Source organism: Peromyscus californicus, unplaced genomic scaffold, assembly GCF_007827085.1.
Source record: "Peromyscus californicus insignis strain IS unplaced genomic scaffold, ASM782708v3 Scaffold_17__1_contigs__length_78620276, whole genome shotgun sequence".
Lineage (NCBI taxonomy): Eukaryota > Metazoa > Chordata > Mammalia > Rodentia > Cricetidae > Peromyscus > Peromyscus californicus.
The window spans coordinates 68,917,735-68,935,326 of NW_026294469.1; the positions used below are offsets into that span (position 1 = coordinate 68,917,735).

Genomic DNA, 17,592 nt, shown 5'->3' on the forward strand with positions numbered 1-17,592 from the left:
TAACCCATCCACCTCCACACCTGGCCAAGCCAATTTGCACCGGGAGGCTGCTACCTACCTCCTCCTCAGTTCAGACACTCTCAGTCATCATTTCTTCAGGAACATTCCTGTTCCAGCCCGTCCTCCTTCAGATTCAGACCATCAGCAGCACTCCCAGGTCCCCCCCACCATTCCTGGGTGATCCTCAAGGTAAACCACTCCTGAAATTCTATGTTGAAGGGTCCTGTGACAGTTCTCAGGACAGTACCCCTGCCCACTGTGGTTCCACTATGGTTTAGTGGCTCTGCCACACTTCCTGTACGTGTCATTTCTGAAACTGGTTCTTCTGTGTAGTTTCTAATTCTTCAGTAACTTTAGGATGGCTCACCTTCCACTGGCCACATTAGGCTGCATCAAAGTTTCCGTCTGATCATTTCACTGTCACAGTCCTGCTTTTCACTGTATCACACTGACTTTGCAGAGGAAATTTGTGTTGCTCTCTGTGAACAAGGCTCCAAAGTGAATCTAAGAGACTCTGAAATGCTACCTACTGTTGAGGTAGATGCTGAGATGATCGCTTCGATCCTCAGTCAGTTCTAACGGCACTGGCCCACGCCTGTGTTTTTGGATGAGCCGGAGACTGGCTGGTATGGGCTCATAATCTACACAGGAGGGGATTCCTTCCCCAGGTCTTCCTCAGAGATTACCCTCAGCCCCCACTCTGCAGTGGGTAGTGGTAGGTAGTACTTTGGGACCAGAGCTGCTTTTGGCAAAGTGGTAAGTCATGGGTTCTGGAACCCCGGGGGCCATTTCCCTGGTAAGCCTTGGTGTGCCTGCCTTCACGCTGAAGCCAGTCCCCTCTACTACCTCCAAGCCTGGGGAGGACTCCTGGACAGCTCTGCTCAGCTCTGCACAGACATGTTCATCACTCAAGGATGAGTGAATTCTGACCATGGGCTGGACAGACTGAGGTTGTCTCTGCAAATTAAGCACCCAAGCTGTCAAATTCATGTTGTTGTCAAAGAACTGAGAAGTCCCTTTGTCAGAATTGTTCTGAATAATGTAATGCACATTAGATGTGCTATGTAAGTTCACTGAGAAGCTGGCTCAGACCTAAGCATGTCTGTCTTCAAGTGTCCTCCAAGGTTTCCTAGCTATAGAAGAGCTAGCCCACTTCAACTCTGTAACACGGAGGGAAGAGAACAGTTCAAGAGTTAAAACACCATGTCCTTGAAAACAGCTAGAGGCGACCCATTTCTAACAGATGTTATCATCATTTATCCTATGGTATAAAAGTACCTACAGTGGGCCTAGGAAACTGGAAATTCAGCCACGGGAAGCTCTCCCATAGAGAAGCCCAATCAAGAACTCCAGCTGACTGCTTCAGCTGACCTGCTCATTGCTGATGGATGATGGGAACTGCCTGGTTTGATGACTCGGGACCAGGACCTCTGCCTGGCTGCCTCTGGGGCCTCCCCAGTTGATTTCTGTAAGCCCCTGTTTAGTGAGGTTACCTTTTGTTTGCTCTCTCAACTGGACTACTCTAGTCACCTCTGCTAGATGGTTATCTATCAATGCTCTCTGCTTGCTCTGAGATATTTATTTTTCTTCTTTACTGCTGTGTATGTAATAAATTCACCCATTCAAAACCAGAAGTATGGCTATCAAAGATCATTCTCTGTACTGTACAGAACAAGTAACTATTAGAGCAGTTTACTAGTGATAAGGCCTGGACAGTTTAGTTAACCTAGTTACCTACCCATGTTACTAGCGATGGAGCAGCCCACATCCTCCAAGCCCACTTGTTCCTACATAGAAAGCCAGCCTGCAGGATTCCCTATATTGTCAACCATCTTTGGCTTCTCCACGTGTCTAGAAATATACACAGGATTACAAAGCAGCGAAGACAATGTTGCAGCTTTTTATGAACTCTGCATATTTCTGCTGTACCTTCTGTGGCCCACCCCAATCTCCCATTTGCTTTCTAGGCAATGAGGAACTACTCTGTGGTTCTGGGCAGAGAATGGCACCACCAGCACTGCGCTGGAGCACTGGCTTTCCCTGCCCACAGAGCTCCAGCAGGCATTTGGGCTCGGGGCAGCAAGCCATCCAAAGCTCTGTGAAGCAAGTCAGAAATGAGGGGGAGACAAGGGTGGGCTCTCACTCACCAGCTCAGGGGACAGATGTGGTGGGGAAGAAGGGGAAGTCTGCTTATTTCTGAGTCTCTCTCCCTTCACAGGTACTGTGACCCCACCACAAGGCACCAAGCTTCAGCACTCTCTATGGCTCTCTCAATCTTGCATCTTTCATGCTTTCAAAACCAGCACCATGTGGACGATGCTCAGATATTGCCAAGTTCTGCTGGAAGCTCAAGATGTAGCCTGGCCCCCTTGGCAGCTTCTGTGTGCTGACTTTGAGGAAACATGTTCCTATTGTCCCAGTGAGGCATGGAAGGTTTCACCTCAGTGGTGCTGAGCTCTTGGACAATCACGGCCATTTCTCAGCCCCAGGCACATACATTCTTAGCAAAAATATCCACAAATAGCCTCAATTGAGTTAAAGACAAAAATTCTGGTTCCCCTCTGAAACATTTCTGCACACTCTGCATTATTCTTAGCAATCTTATCTTCCAACTCCTACCAGAAAGGCCCATTAAGCTCTAAGCACTCAAAAGCTTTTCTGTCCCAAAGTTCCGAAATCCTCCACAATCCTCCAATAAAAGAGTCCAAGGCACATGGTCAAGTCCATGGCAGCCAACAAACCCACTTCTCTAGTAACCATTTCTGTTCTAGTTTCTTTCTGTTGCTATGATAAAAACACCCTGGCCAAAGCAACGTAAGGGAGCGAGAGGGTTTGTTTGGCTTACAATTGAGGTCAGTCCATGACTGAGGAAGTCACAGTGGCAGAAGGTGAAATAGCCAGTCACGTGACATCCAGTACAAGGCGTAGAAACGAGTGCACCATGCTGCCTGCTTGCCTGCACCATCCTCAGCTAACTCTCTTCACTCCCACAGTTCAAGGGCCAGTCCATGAAATGGTGCTGCCCACATTCAGGGTCCCTCTGCAGACATGCCCACAGGCCAACCTGAACCAGGTCATTCCTCACTAAGATTCACTTCCGGGTGATTCTGGGTTGTGCCCAGTTGACAGTTAACACTTACTAGCAGAGTTATACATATGACGTACATTTTGTACCCTGCCTGTGTACACACAACACTGATGAATGCCTCCTGAAATACCCCAGCTCAGACTTGAGACGGAACTGCACTCTTGTTGCTGTACATACAAACTTTTCTGCTCTTACACAAAGAACTGTTTACAGAAAACCAAGAATATTTTTCTATCATGAGGAAGCATAAATATGAAACTAGTGTATCTTTCAATTATATTGTATTAGAATGTTGATTTTTAAACGTGAGGTGTTTGAGTTGTTCACTTGAATTTCATTTAAAAAAAGTCATCAGAAGAACTTTGGTTTGCGATTAGTACATAATTTCCCAAAAATTTTTGAAATGGCCCTAAGCATATTACTTCTATTTTACATGATTTTTTTTTCCTTTGTGTGTGTGTTTGGTAAATAGTATTCTCAGAATTGATGACTGAAAAATCAAAAATATCACTAACTTGAAAAATGTTGAAGATGCTCCATATTTTGCAGTGGTGGGGCTATAGTTCAGTTGGGAAAGTGTTTGTTATGCAAGCACAAGGAAGGACCTGAAGATCTGAACGAAATTCCCTCCAACTTAACAAAAAAGCCAGGCATATGGTAAACCCACTGGGCTTGCTGGCCAGTCAGCCTAGCCTAGCTGGTGAGAGACCCTGTCGTAAAACCAAGGTGGACAGTATCTTAGGGACAATGTCCAAGGTTGTCCTCTGACCTCCACACGCATGGAAATATACGTATTTGTGAACACTCTTCAAATAAGCCTATTCAGCTTATTAGTATACAAGTTTGCGTTCATCTTTAGTAAATGACAAGATTCTATGTATATCAAAGAATTATTTTATTTTATTTTTTTATTTTTTATTTTTTTTTGGTTTTTCGAGACAGGGTTTCTCAGTGTAGCTTTGCGCCTTTTCCTGGAACTCACTTGGTAGCCCAGGCTGGCCTCGAACTCACAGAGATCCGCCTGCCTCTGCCTCCCAAGTGCTGGGATTAAAGGCGTGCGCCACCACCGCCCGGCCAAAGAATTATTTTAAAATAAAATTCTTCATGATGTACTACAAGTAAATGTTTGATCTGTATACCTATTTTATAAACTAGGTTAAATTTCTCAGGTGAAAAAACCCTGCTCCAACTCACCCAAGGAAGCACCCCAGGTAGCCACAGGGAAGGATGTGAGTGTGTGTTTCTGTCAGAGAGCCCCAAGTTCCAAAACACTGCCCCTGCCCTGTAAGTTCTGCTCTGGTCCTTGTGTCTATGGTTTCACTGAGGACAGGGTCTTCGTAGATGTGCTAGGTAAGATGAGGTCCCCTGGATCAGGGTGGTCCTAGAGTGACCACTGACTGTCAAAGGACAGACCCTGACATAGAGGAGAGTTAAACCTAAGCACCTATGTGGCATAACAACACTAAATGGATATGGACCATTCAGGCAGATCCTAGTGGCCAGAGGCATGTGAGAACAGCCTGGTGCTTACATCTTGTGAGACTACCTGCCCTCTTCCTCCCCCTGGAGACTGGAAAAAGAGTTCATGGTGATCTGGGGCCCGTGGCACTCAGAAGGCAGGAACATTTTCTTTATGCCTAAGTGTAGGGAAACCTGGCTGCCATCTCTGTCGGAGGACGGGGAGGTCTACTCCTCTGGCCCAGGACCCAGGACTGACAAAGTCGTGCAGGTACCGAGGGCTGTGAAGCCTCTAGTTTTCTCCCCTCACTGGAGCAAGTGCCCATGCGCATGAAGCCAGAGGGCCAGCCCCTCCTCCTTAGGAGCATGCTTCTGAGGAATGGAGGCTGGGGGTTAAGGCTGGCTTTTATGGCTGAAAGAGCAAGATTTTGGAGTAAGTCAAAGTTGCTGTTTCATATGATAATTTGAGGTCTTTTGACATCAGATGAATAAAAGCCTAGTGTGAAAAAAAAATGTAAAAAAAATGCCTAGTGTGGCCAAGTTGTGTCAAACTGGACAAGGGAAGCCCTCTGTGACAGACCAGGAAGTCAGAAGGGAAACAGTGCATGGCAGCCACACAGGATGGAGAGCCAACTACGCTTGCAGGGAGTGGGCACTGTTCTAGATAATAGTCAGCTGACCTTGAAGACAAGGAAGAAGTGGCCAAGAGAAACCTTTTCATGAAATGAAAGTTAATGTTCAAAAACCACAGAAATAGTAAAGAGCTCAGAAAGTAAAGTATCGACTGAGAGAAAATCTGAGTTGCTGATGGGGTTCCACCCTGAAAACAATGTTTGCATTTTCTTGCTTTTGCTAAAAATAAATGGAAGCCATGCTTTCTTCCTTAGCACTCTCTGCTGCACGATCAACGGAAACATGACATTCCTGTCCCCACAGCACAGCATGCCAGGTGGACTGTGCTCAACCATGGCTGCAGGGAAAGTGTAGACAGCTTGGTCACTGGACCCGAGGCTCATCTCTTCCAGTGGTCCTCTGAAAGCAGTCTGTAGGGCAGTGACACTGTAGACCACACGACCAAAGCCCTGGAGCAAAGGCTCCTGTCAGAGGGCTAACCTGGGAGCCCAGAGGAAGATGTACGGCCAAGGGACACAGGGCTATCCAGGGCTGAGCCAGGGCTGTGTAAGAACATGAGTCTAGAATACAGACTACTGACCCAGGAGCCAGTTTTGCGTTAGTTCTAAATGATATGCACCCTGTGTTTAGGGTGTAATCAAAACATCTGTAGTCCAGGTATTCAATTCCCCAAACAGAGCATCGGAAAAAGCTAACCACTAGTGTGCCCAAAACTATTTAGTGGTGTAGAAATGACAGAAGAAACTGGTGTTAATTTGTCTGAATTCATGTATTTAAAATCTATGTTCTACTGAATGGAAACTAATTCACATTTTCTTATCCTGAATCCCATCAACTTTCTGTCTGGACTGTTCCCTTAGCAGGGTATCCTGAAAAGTCTCCTGTACCACAAAATGCAGAAGCACCCACGTTATGACAATGTAGAATGTCTGCGGACACGATCATGAAGCTCTGGGAGTGGGGGCTCAAGGGTTCTTGTTGCCAAACACACGAGCACATCCTTTCACATGGTTACAAATCCCTTAAAGAGGAAAACAGGCACTGGCTCGCAACACCTGTATCTATTCCGCATGAGACCCCATTGAATCTGTGATGTGCTGGTCACACCAGCCTCCAGGACCTGGGACCTGCACCACATTCTCACCTCTTTGTCCATACTCTCTAAGTCCTCCTTACAGAGAGTGTACAGCGGCATTGTCTCTGACATACTGGGTTGTCGCTTTCTTCTAGCAGGGCCAGGCTGCTCTCCATCTTGAGCTTCTGGCAGCTCTTCACCAAACATCTGCTGCTGATGTGGCTGAACAGCTCTGAAAGGAATTTTACAGTCCCGCGTGAGGAAAGCAGTTCCATAGCACCTTCCCAGCTCTGCAGCAGACACCTGAATCCTGGACTGGGTGACACGCGTGGAGAACACTTGCAGGGAAAGATAAGGAGCTCTGTCCACCGTGTCCATTTGCTATCTCTGTTGTTCAGCATACCCAGCGTTTCTTCCTGGGTCTTGTGGAAGCTCACACTCACCTCCTTCACACCCTGTCCACAGGGTATCACCTGACTTGACCTGAGCACAAAACTTAAAGACCAATGGCTTGCTAGAAATCACCAGGAAATGTCATTTACCCTCGAATAAAGTCACAGAATCACAAGACAAAAGAAACCAAAGTGACAATTACATTCTATTCAGAGTACAGAACAGTACCCAAACAGGATAGTGAATTAAGAGATGGCTATCAACGGAGTAGAATAAATCTGCTTACAAAGAACAGGGAAGAAACATTAGATTCCTTGTGCACAGGCTCAGTAAGTACTACAGTAACCAATCAGCTGCAAGGACCAAGTCCAAGCCTCAAAAACACTTCCTACCTATGACCCCAACAAACCAACATAAACTGGTATTCTCACTGGCAAAAACTGCAGCTCTGTGCAAACAGTGTCTGTGTGCAATGTGCATCTAGGTGTGCCAAACCTCACTGAATATATTCTATGCATGTTTAAGTTTGTGCCAAAATTTAGGGCATGCCAGGCACAATGACTCACATGCACATTCTAGGACTTGAAAGGCTGAAGCAGGAAAACTGCTGTGAGTCTGAGGCCAGCCTGTGCTAGAGAGTAAGACAGCCGTCTCTCTAACAGGTCCTTCCCCAGGTAAGGGAGTGAGACGAGAAGAAGAGTATCCCTGTCCACTGGGTCCCAGGCTGGCCCTCACTGACATGTAGATAAGGTGACAAGACCCTACTACATGAAGAAAAATGTGGGACCTGGCAAGATGGCACAGCTGGTAGAGGTCCTTGCAGCCAAGCCTGACCACTTGAATTGGACCCCTGGGACCGCAAGGTGGACAGAGAGAACCGATTCTTACAAGTCCTCTGACCTCTACAAGGATGCCATGGCATATACATCCCCACACAAATACATGCATGTAAGTATGCACACAAACATAAAGATTAAAATGTAATAAAAAGAATAACAGGGCATTAACTCAAAGTTCACAAATTAAAAAGTAACTGTATTAGGCTAACCAAATATCTAATGAGGGCAAAAGATTTTCTACCTAGAAATCTAAAAACTGTAATCTCTGCTTTTCCAAAGTCAAGACTCCATGTTCATATCCCTGGCAAAATTCAGTTTGATCACAGTCAAACAGCTCAGCAGAAAGTATGATCAGGGTGTGTGTGGCCACGGCCCAATACTGCCTTTATGAGACAGATGAGGTGACTCTTAAAACAACAAAACACCACTATTAATTAGTATTGATGTATGGCTACAGTCACCACTCCTGGATTTGGGGATGAGGCAAGCGCACTCTCCCTTGCTGTCCTGGTTGCCTGGAACAGACAGCTGAGTTATCTTTATGCAGCACTGGTCAGTCTTGAACCTCCATGGACACTGCAGGAAATCTACATGGCAACCTCCAGTAAGCACCTGTTTTCAGCCCTCTGTACCAGAGTTTTTGCTACCATACGCAAGCCGTGGCAGGCTCTATATGACCCTAAAACCATTTCCACCTAGACTAAAGGGACACCACTTCCTCTGGGGGCTTACCAGAGACTTGCCTTTGACTGGCCCCAAGGGCAATGCTGTGAGTACCATGAAAACCCTGTCCTCCGGCTCTCTCTATGGGACAGGTTGATTGGCTCACTTGGTGAGCTAGATGGGCAATGCCCTGCTGTGGTCCTCTCCTGGTTCTGCAGCACTGGCTTCTCCTACATCTTTCTTCCTTGGGGGAACGGGCTAAGTGGTGAGGTGAAGGAAGCAGCGACAGCACAGCACAGTCGGGGAGAGGCAGTAGGGGCAGTGACAGATGAACAGTCGGCACACGGCTGTCAAAGGGCCAAGGTTGGTAGCTGAAGAGCTCAGAACAGCCGGACAAGAACAAGGGGAGAAGCGAGGATGCCCAACGGCAGACTAGAACCCATGGACCTTGTGCAGGAAGACTTCTACAATGTTGCTTAGCCCTGAGAGTCTAAGCCACCCAGGCTTGGACAGCTCATGCCAGCTGCTGTTTCAAGGGCCAGGGATACTGGCATCTAGAACTGCACAGAAGTTCAATGCCAACTGGTGCCAACATCTAAGGAATTCTGAATCTCCTAGGCCTACAGGGAGCTGTTCTCTTGTAAACTGGATTAACACTTGGAGATCCAAGGGCCCAGACGCCGGAGGCTTGCTGGAGAACAGTTAACACCAGGGCGCCACCTGCTGCCACAAGTTGCTGCTGCCCAATGCTGAGGAACAAACACCTGAAGAGAGCCTCTCCTTCCCTGGCCATGCTTTCTACCCAGGGACAGCAACAGGAGCCTGGACACTGACTGATGACATTTACAGCCACCACTGTGCTCCCAACACCCACAGCTCCAAAGAGAAACAGGAAAAACTCATGTAAGTTTTCCTTTACTAAAATTAAGCGTACCATGCTTCTCTTTAAGGTTGTCTAATGTTTCAACCAAGTTTGAAGTGTAAGAAAAAGAAAGACCTGTCTACTAAAGCTGAGTGCTCATCTTCAAAGGTCAACACTGCCAAGGCCATGCCCAGCTCACAGCCATCCTGGGTCTGCTGGCGCCAGGAGAGCTCTGAAAGGGTGATAGGTTCCAGGGGCATGAAAAAATGCAGAACTCCTTCTCTGACCTGTAAGAGACCACATACAGACCCATACCAAAGCTTTCAAGGACCTCTCGGAGTACCTGTGAGCTCATGCTCTTCCAGGAATGCCCCAGGGCAAGGCTAGTTACTCCAGAACTGCCCCCCAAAGAGAAAACATGACAGAGTCACAGAAATGAAGAGCACTCCCATTATACTCCTTCTCAATCTGAAGTAACTTCATTTAACAGAAAACGTGCGCTAATAGATGATAATTTGATGTTCTACTAAAATGAGCTGATAAATCGATCTTTGGACAATAACTTTTCTATTCTAGCTAAAGAGAGCAAAGACCCAGTGTTATCCTGCTTGTGCTGCCTTAAAGACAGGAGACGGCAGGAAGCCTGGAGTCCAACACCCCTCTCTACAGCAGGCCATTCCATGCTGGGCACCGGAAGAGGACAGGAGAGAGGAGACTGGTATCATTTTCTAGGAATACTGCCACCCCTCCCCCACTCCAATACCACTTGTCAGGTAAGACAGAAGATGAACCAGACCCAGGTCTATCATGATGGGAAAGTAACCAGGCTTCGATCTGAATGACTTTTTGTGCAGGAACCATGAAGACCTCCACCTGATGGAAAGGACAGTTAACAGAGGGTTGTCAACTCCAAGGTGACCTTTCATCTTTCAAAGATTTTTAAAGCATCCACAATAAAGACTTTAAACCATCAATTACAAATATATCTGAAAGAGATGGAAAAAAAAAAAAGAAATCCTTGGCAAAGACGAGAAGATGAAAAGCAGGGAAGTCTAAGAGATGAAAAGCACAAGGAAACCACACACACAGGCTAGGTTTCACAGCAAACTGGAAAGGGGAAGTCAGCAAACTCAGAAATCACCTTGGCTGGACAGAGAGAAAACACAACCAGAGAGGAAAAGATGAGTCAGCTTTGGAACTCAGGTGAGAGGGAACCAAAGGTTTAGACTCCCAAGAGAGGCAGAGATGAACCCAAACAGCAATGGCTGAAATGTCCCTGGTCCAGCATAAGACATAAACCTTCTGACCTAAGAGGCTGAGTGAATCCTTTACTCCACAGAGTCTCAAAATCCACACCAGCCCACATAGCAGACAATTAAAGCTCCCCCCCCCCAAAAAAAAAGTGTCCTGGAAGCAGTGTGAGGAAAGATGCCTTACGTGTTCCTATAGGGAAAAAGAAAGCCAACAGTAGAGCTTGCCTATCAGTTTCAGAGACCAGGAGGGACCAGATGTTTCCAAGGGATTGAAATAGAACTATTAGCGTGGATCCGTAGACTAGAACAGAACTATCAGGAATGGAGCTAAGTCGAGACTACTGCAGGCAAAGGGAACAGAGAGCCCACCATGGACCTCTCTTGTGGAGAGGAGTCTGGAGGACATACAGGACAGAGCAGGGGAGGGCACTACAGAGGACCCTGCTCTGAAGGAGTCTCCTGGACTGCATCCAACTGTTGGAACAAATGACAAGCAAGCAAGCAAGCAGGAGAAAGATGATAAAGAATAGAAACCATGGAGCTGAACAGAAGAAGGAAACAACCACAAGTCAATAAATTAAATAACTGCTGTTTCTTTTGTTTTTGAGACACAGTATCATGTTGTCTAGGCTGGCCTTAGGATGATTTTGAACTTTTGATCCTCTTGCCTCTCTACCTCACAACTGTAAATAACTGGTTTTTAGAAAGAGGTCTCCAGCAAGACTGACATGCAAAAAGACAAGATTCCTGGCATCAGGGCAACAAGGGGCACCCCAGGGTCAGTCAGTATCACTGAAACACAGAGACAGCTCTCTACAGGCTCAGCAAAGGAAGGGAGAGAACACTAACAAGTCACACTGGCATGTGAAAATGCATAGAATCGGAAAGATGTCACAGACTCATGGCTGGTGTGCCTGCCAACATATACAAACCCATAAACACAGCTCCATTCCAAGAGTTCAAGGATTTTTTTTGTTTTATAACCAAACAATGGGCCAGAGAGATGCTCTGGATGAAGGTATTTGCTGCCAAACTTGCTGACCTGAGTTTTGAGATTGATCCTCAGAACCTACATGGTGAAAGGAGAGAACCACTTCTGTAAGTTGTCTTGTGACTTCCATACTTGCTTTATGGCACGTCCCACAAGCCCACATACCTTCCCTCTAAGAACTAAGTGCATAAATTAATAAAGAAAGGGCAAAGAAGGTTAACTACTCATGTAGAAGCAGGTCAAGAAGAAAACTACATGTTCATATTAGTTAATATACACAATCATTCAAAACATTCACAGCCACAAGGAAGGAAAGTTTGTATAGGAGGAAGAGGGGAAGAAGGAGGGACCCTCCCCAATGTGACAAGGAGGATGCACCAAACCCCACAGCTCTCAAGAGCTTATCAACAGTAGAGTGCTCCACCCAAGACTGAAAGAAAGGTGCATCCTCGGGTCAACGGAACAGACCACAGAAACATATGGACTCGAGTGTCTCTGAGAGCCGTAAACGAAGGTCAGGGAGAAAGTGACGTCTTCAACAAGGAAGACTGAAGCCAGGAAACCTCCCAGCTTAGTGAGGTGTGGAGATAAACACCTCTAATTCCAGGGGAGACGCTTCAGCAGGAAGAGAGCCACGTTCCCAGTCACACTGGGCTAAAGTGAGACTATCTCAAAATGCTAACCAATCAATCCCACCATTGAAAAAGACCTCTCACAATTTCTATAAAAAGTGACTCAGGCTGGGAAGAAGACTCAGTGAAGTGTTTGTCATGCAAACACGAATACCTGAATTGGGATCCTGAAAACCCCTGTAAAAGCCTGGCACAGTCACACATGCTCCTTTAATGCCAGAGCCAGAGAGGCAGACAGACAGATGTCTGGAATTCATTGGCCAGTCTGCTTACTAAATTGGTGAGCTAATGTTTAGTGACAGACTTTTGTCTTAAACTATGAGGTTAAGAGCAAATGAGGATGCTATGGGACACTGACCTCTGGCCTCCATATACATTCGTGTGTGTGTGTGTGTGTGTGTGTGTGTGTGCGCGCGCGCGCACACACACACACACACCTAACCCCCCCACACCATCCTCCTAAAAAACCCAACCCTGACTGAAAACAGATCATATTTCAGTATATGCAAATGGTGAGACTAGGACACCAGAGAAATACAGGGTTGGGCTATCAGCAATAAACGACGAGACACAGTTCCTAAGAAGAAGAGCTGGTAAGCACAACTTCACCAAGTTAAAAACCTATCTCTCTGGCAAAGGCCCATGGAGAGGTGGACAGACAGACTGCAGTGGACTGAGAAAACGCTCCTTTAAGTGAAGAGCACACAAAGACTTCCGTTAACGGTAGTAATAACCAGACAATTTCAGTTAGAGACTGGGCACACAGTCGTTCCACCGAGACTAAGCATAGTCAATGAATGCTCATATAGCCCAGTGCCCCTCAGAGAGCCATGTTTGGCCTCTCCCTGGGCTCTCGCTTCCAGATGGGACCCTGTCATCTTAGCAAGTTCAGGAAGGCCAAGGGGTTCGCCTCCACACATGGCCAGTGGGGATCTGTACCTCACCCTGCTTCAGACACCAAGTTAGAGTGGGATCAGATGGACATCACCTAGCAACTGGACACAGCCTGTCTCAAACTACACATTTACTACGCTTGAGTGTCATTAAAGAGTGCCTGCAGATGTCCCTGACTTCACTCAGTGACAAGTCTGGGAGACTCCACTGTACTCTTAGCCACCAAGTACCAAACAAAACTTACAACTTCACAGCCTGGGTGACAATGGTCATCAAGGATAGCGCTTGGTGCTGTTGCTAAGTGCCCTGTCACAATGGGTCTGCACAGAGTTCCAGGCCCAGAATGAGGCTAGCTGCCACAGGAGCCCTGTGACGGACAAAGCAGGAGCTATACAGGCTGTAAGATGGCTGGAACAGTGGTCCATTCCACTATGCTGGGATGGGTCCGAGGACGCTCTACAGCCAAAGATGTAGACCGGCTGCAAAGGCTGCTGTGGATGTCTGGAACTGTGGTGGGTATGACTATTAAAAAGAAAGTCACCAGGTGCCAACCATCAGCATGGAGAGCTGAACCAGAGCACACTTGCTTGTTCAGTGGCTCAGCACATGAGACTCAACAGAAAGGAAGCAAAGTCCACAAGGATGGGAAGAACGTCTCTAATTTAAATCAAAAGGTAGTATTCTACAAGGTGTTGTTAGGAAAAACATGCTAGGTTTCCTTACTCAGCAAAGAAGGGGTCCTGGCAGAGTGGGTCTGATCGGAGTGGGATCAAACCCCTCAGCTACATTCCTTAGTGGACACCAGCCACCAGGAAAACATTCTGCTGCATTTGGATGCTCTTGCTCCTCACACATCCAGCTCTCGTGTGCAGACATGTAAGCAGTGAAGAGGAAGGGACAGGGACTCCATGTTTCCTGATGTAAACCGGTCAGTTCATCGGTTTTTGACATCAGGGTCAGGGATAAGCAGTTCTGAAACCTGCTGACCTGGCGGCCGTGCTTCCAAGTTTCCTGTGCTTTCAAGTGCGGACAGCAGGAGTATGGGTCCCGACAGGTTACCTGGCAGCCTCCCAAGTGGACTAGGCTGAGATGACGTGTCAGTGTGACTATACAAAGCCACTTTCCAATAAAGTATAAAGTGTCTACAACCAATACAGCTGATGACTCATTACTATCCTCTAATGTACAGGATAGGTTGGAACCTGGGTGCACGAGACACTTCCAGGTGCAAAAGAAGAAAACACCAGCAAAAGACACCTCCCAGTATGCACTGCCAGAGACCAGTTCCTGCAGCTGCACGAGGCAGCTTCACCTTTCAGAACCTGCTTTCTCTGTTGCCATATTAAAAGCTTTATTGAGGCTCAGCCTACCATACTCAAATTATTTTTCAGATAACAATTACTTTTCACTCGTCTTGGATATCCCTGGTCTACTGACACACACTTCAAACAAAGCCAAATAATTAAAAAAACAATATTGTACCTAACACTGTACTCACCTTAAGACAAGGTGCCTTTGCTTTTTATTTAAGGAAAAATAAATGAGAAGCTGAGTTGGTTTCCGCAGCGTGGAAAGCAGACTGCACAGGTGTTGCGCAGGTGCACACCAGCACATACTGACTTTGCGGCTGCTTTAAATTCTGGAAGCACTGCTGTCCAACTGCAATTTAGAAACTGAATTTCAGAAATAGCCTTCAATCACAGCTCCTTCCTGCCCCTTATCAGCTTATAATAACACTGCAGAACAGACAGCAACAGAAATGTGCGCCCCTTGACCACTGAGACTCTGCTCCAAGGGGAAATCTTAGCATGTTCCCGGTTCCTGACACAAAAGTCAAAACCTTGGAGTGTCCATGGAGGTGTGCTATGGCTTCAGAACAGGGCTAGTCCCTACAAAGATTGAGACCTGGAACTTCAAAACCCAACCCCAACCTCTGACCTCCAGAGAGCCAATCATTAGGATCAGGGATTAACCTACTATACCCATGTAAAGTATCCTCCACCTCCAGAGGGTGAGTTCATAGAGCTCTGGAGTGGGTGTGCCCCAGCTTCATAGGGACTGAGGTTCCTGTGCCCAGCCTCCACTACCCCAGGAAAGGCCCCCACCTTCTCGAATCCTACCTGAGTTCTCCATCTTTTCACCCTTTCCCATACCCATCTGCTTCTCTGGGCTGGCCATGGCACATTCCCTCCACAGATACTGTTGGCAGAGAGGCTCTGGAAGGACTCACAACTGCAGAATCAAAAGGCTCCTTCTGGGCCTCGCCTCCCTCAGCTTTGTTTCTCAAATCCTGCATGCCGTGGTGGCTTCAACTTCCTATTGTGTCTCTTCAGCTCAGAAGGGTACAGCTGCTCAGTCCTCACAGGATAGCACCCCAGAGAATAGCACCAGTGTGGATACAGGCCATAGCCCAGCTGGTCACTGGGCTGCTTCCAACACTATCTATCAGTGTTTCGTGTGACAGTGTTATGATTATTTTCAGCAAGAAAGAAATTAGAGTTCCAAATCTTGTCCCCCACTCCACTGCCCTCAGCTACCGCTTTTACTTCTAGAGCCCAGCTCCTAAATCAGGACCTGGGTCAAAGGGTACGCACTCTCAGTAAACACTGCCAGAGCTCAGGAAAGTGCTGAGCCCGCTTAAACATCCTCAGCGAAACACAAGCACACTTCACGTTCCAATGAACAGGCGGCAATGGAATGAAGCCTTTGTACTTAGTGACGTGTGGGGGCGAATGTTCATCACACACCCCCAATTCCTACAAGCTGAATGCTTAACCTCTCTCCACTGCCAAAGAGCTCCCTCTTGAGACCGACCACCTAGTTACACATGCACTGACCACTTGGGCTCCAGTATCTAGGTCAGTCCTAAGACCACACTTGCCCTGACTTCCAACTGGGTGCATCTGTGTCCTACATGAAGGATGTGCACACCTACGGCCAACAAGTTCCATGAGGTTTTACTTTTTTTGTGCTTGTTTTGTACCCATGTGATTTTATTTTTTCTGTTACAGCACACACTCTGCTATGCAGCTTTGCTAGAAGATTCTTTAGAACCCCCCCAGCCCACCTTGGCCTCCAACCTCCACCCTTCCACACTGTTGGCACGCCTTGTGCCTGTGGCTCTCCTCCACCGCCATGTGTGCCACGGAAGCAGAAAGCCGTGAGATGACAGACAAGAGTGGTGAACGAGGTATCACTGCTGCCCATCTGAGGTGACAGCACTCTTTTACACTTGGACGTGATGGATATATGAACATGTTCGTACAAGTAGGTGCATGTGTGCAGGCCAGAGGCTGACATCATGTGTCTGCTCAACCACCCTCCACCTTACATGTCTGAGACAAGGCCTCTAACTGATTCAGACAGGCTGGCTCGTCACTGAACTTCAGGTATCTGCTTGTTTCCACCTGCCCAGCAGTGTGACAGCAGATGCACACCACTGTGCAGCATTTATGTGGGTTCTAGGGGTACAGCACACCCTCACCCCAGCTGTGCACATTCATCCTCTTTATTTTCTAATCAAGACCTCAAAAATGAGGATAGCCTCACCATTTTAAAGAACACTTTGGCAAAAGAGTAAATGTTCCACCTTAGGACAGTAAAATATATACAGTGCTCTGAACCAAACTCAGACTTCTCATACTGTAACACAAACAAATTACTTAGGATCATGGGTGTGACTGCAACCTCACACCTGCGAGGCTCAGCACAGCAGTCAAGCTTGGCTGTGGCTATGGCAGGAGGTGCCGACACTTCTGCCGTCCCTGTGTTCTGGGACCAGGTAACACTTCAGAGTATGGACAATTTGCCAAATGGTATTAATCACAACAGAATCTGAAAGGAGACTCAAACTGAACGTAAAAATTTCAAGAAAAACAATGTATAGCCAGTCTACACTGAACTTAATTTCACAGCTAGGGAATAAATGTCTGAGTCATGTGTGTCTACTATGGAGGAAAATACCTAGTACTCCATACTACTCAAAAACTGCGGTCCTGTACAGGTAGGGAGGCTGTGGCAGCATGGTACTAACCATGGCCTATCTCCTGTAAGCACGTAGGGGGCTTCATAAGTTTTTTACTTGACAACCTTCATAGGACAAACCTACCCCTTACACCCCCTCTCAAAAGAAGAACTCCGTAGAAAAAAAGGATGGAAAGGACATAAAAAGGCAGTTTGCTGAAGTGTACTCCGATAGTGAGCCACACCCAGAGAGGCTAGGCTGTCTTCCCAAAGCTCTTGCTATCCATCAGCTTCCCAGGGCAGCTACTGGATATGTCCCGCACACACACCTCTCCAGGGCATACAGGTCTACTCTTCTGGGTGTCAGGGCGAAGGGCAGCATGCTTTGGCAACACAGCTGCTATGCTGTACCACAGTTAAAAATATCTGCAACCTTGACCTCAGAGACCCCACTTTGGTGATATGATGGTACAGACTAGAAGCAGCAGCAAGTGGACACGCTCCAGCATGTCAGTGACTAATTGGAAGAAAGCAAGTTTTGTTTTGAATTGCAGAGCAGCAGGTGCCTTCAGTGTGCACCGAGGAAGCAGAAAGCCGCTTCACACCAGTCCTGAATGAGGATCTTGGCTTTTCTGTTTGCGCCAATCCTACTTCCTATTGCCTGTGTGTCATGGAGGCTGGGCCACCCAGGACTAAGTTCTTGCTCAGCCCTAAGACTGCTCTGTTGAAAACATGTAAAGCATTGCAATCGGAGCAGAACGAACACCATTATAGTTCTGGGCTGCTGACCACATAGGGCGAGTACCAGGAAGGATCTCAGTGCTTCTGCAGAGAGGATCACAGAGGAA

At 47.1% G+C, this 17,592-nt stretch overlaps 1 protein-coding gene across 3 annotated transcripts in view; it reads right to left on the reverse strand.

Moving 5' to 3' along the window:
* Positions 1 to 17,592, reverse strand: part of Ctdp1 (CTD phosphatase subunit 1) — a 63,617-nt gene that overhangs the window by 17,423 nt on the left and 28,602 nt on the right. Inside the window, exons 11-12 of one of the 3 annotated variants that reach the window (XM_052742659.1) lie at positions 14,280 to 14,440; positions 6,374 to 6,486 (exon numbers count right to left, since the gene is read on the reverse strand). The exons of 1 other annotated variant lie outside the window; for it this stretch is intronic. In XM_052742659.1, coding sequence (XP_052598619.1) covers positions 14,308 to 14,440 — 133 coding nt within the window. In that variant the 3' untranslated portion in view covers positions 6,374 to 6,486; positions 14,280 to 14,307. Of the gene's footprint in view, positions 1 to 6,323; positions 6,487 to 14,279; positions 14,441 to 17,592 lie in introns of those variants that run through there. One more of the 3 variants, XM_052742657.1, reaches the window with a different exon arrangement.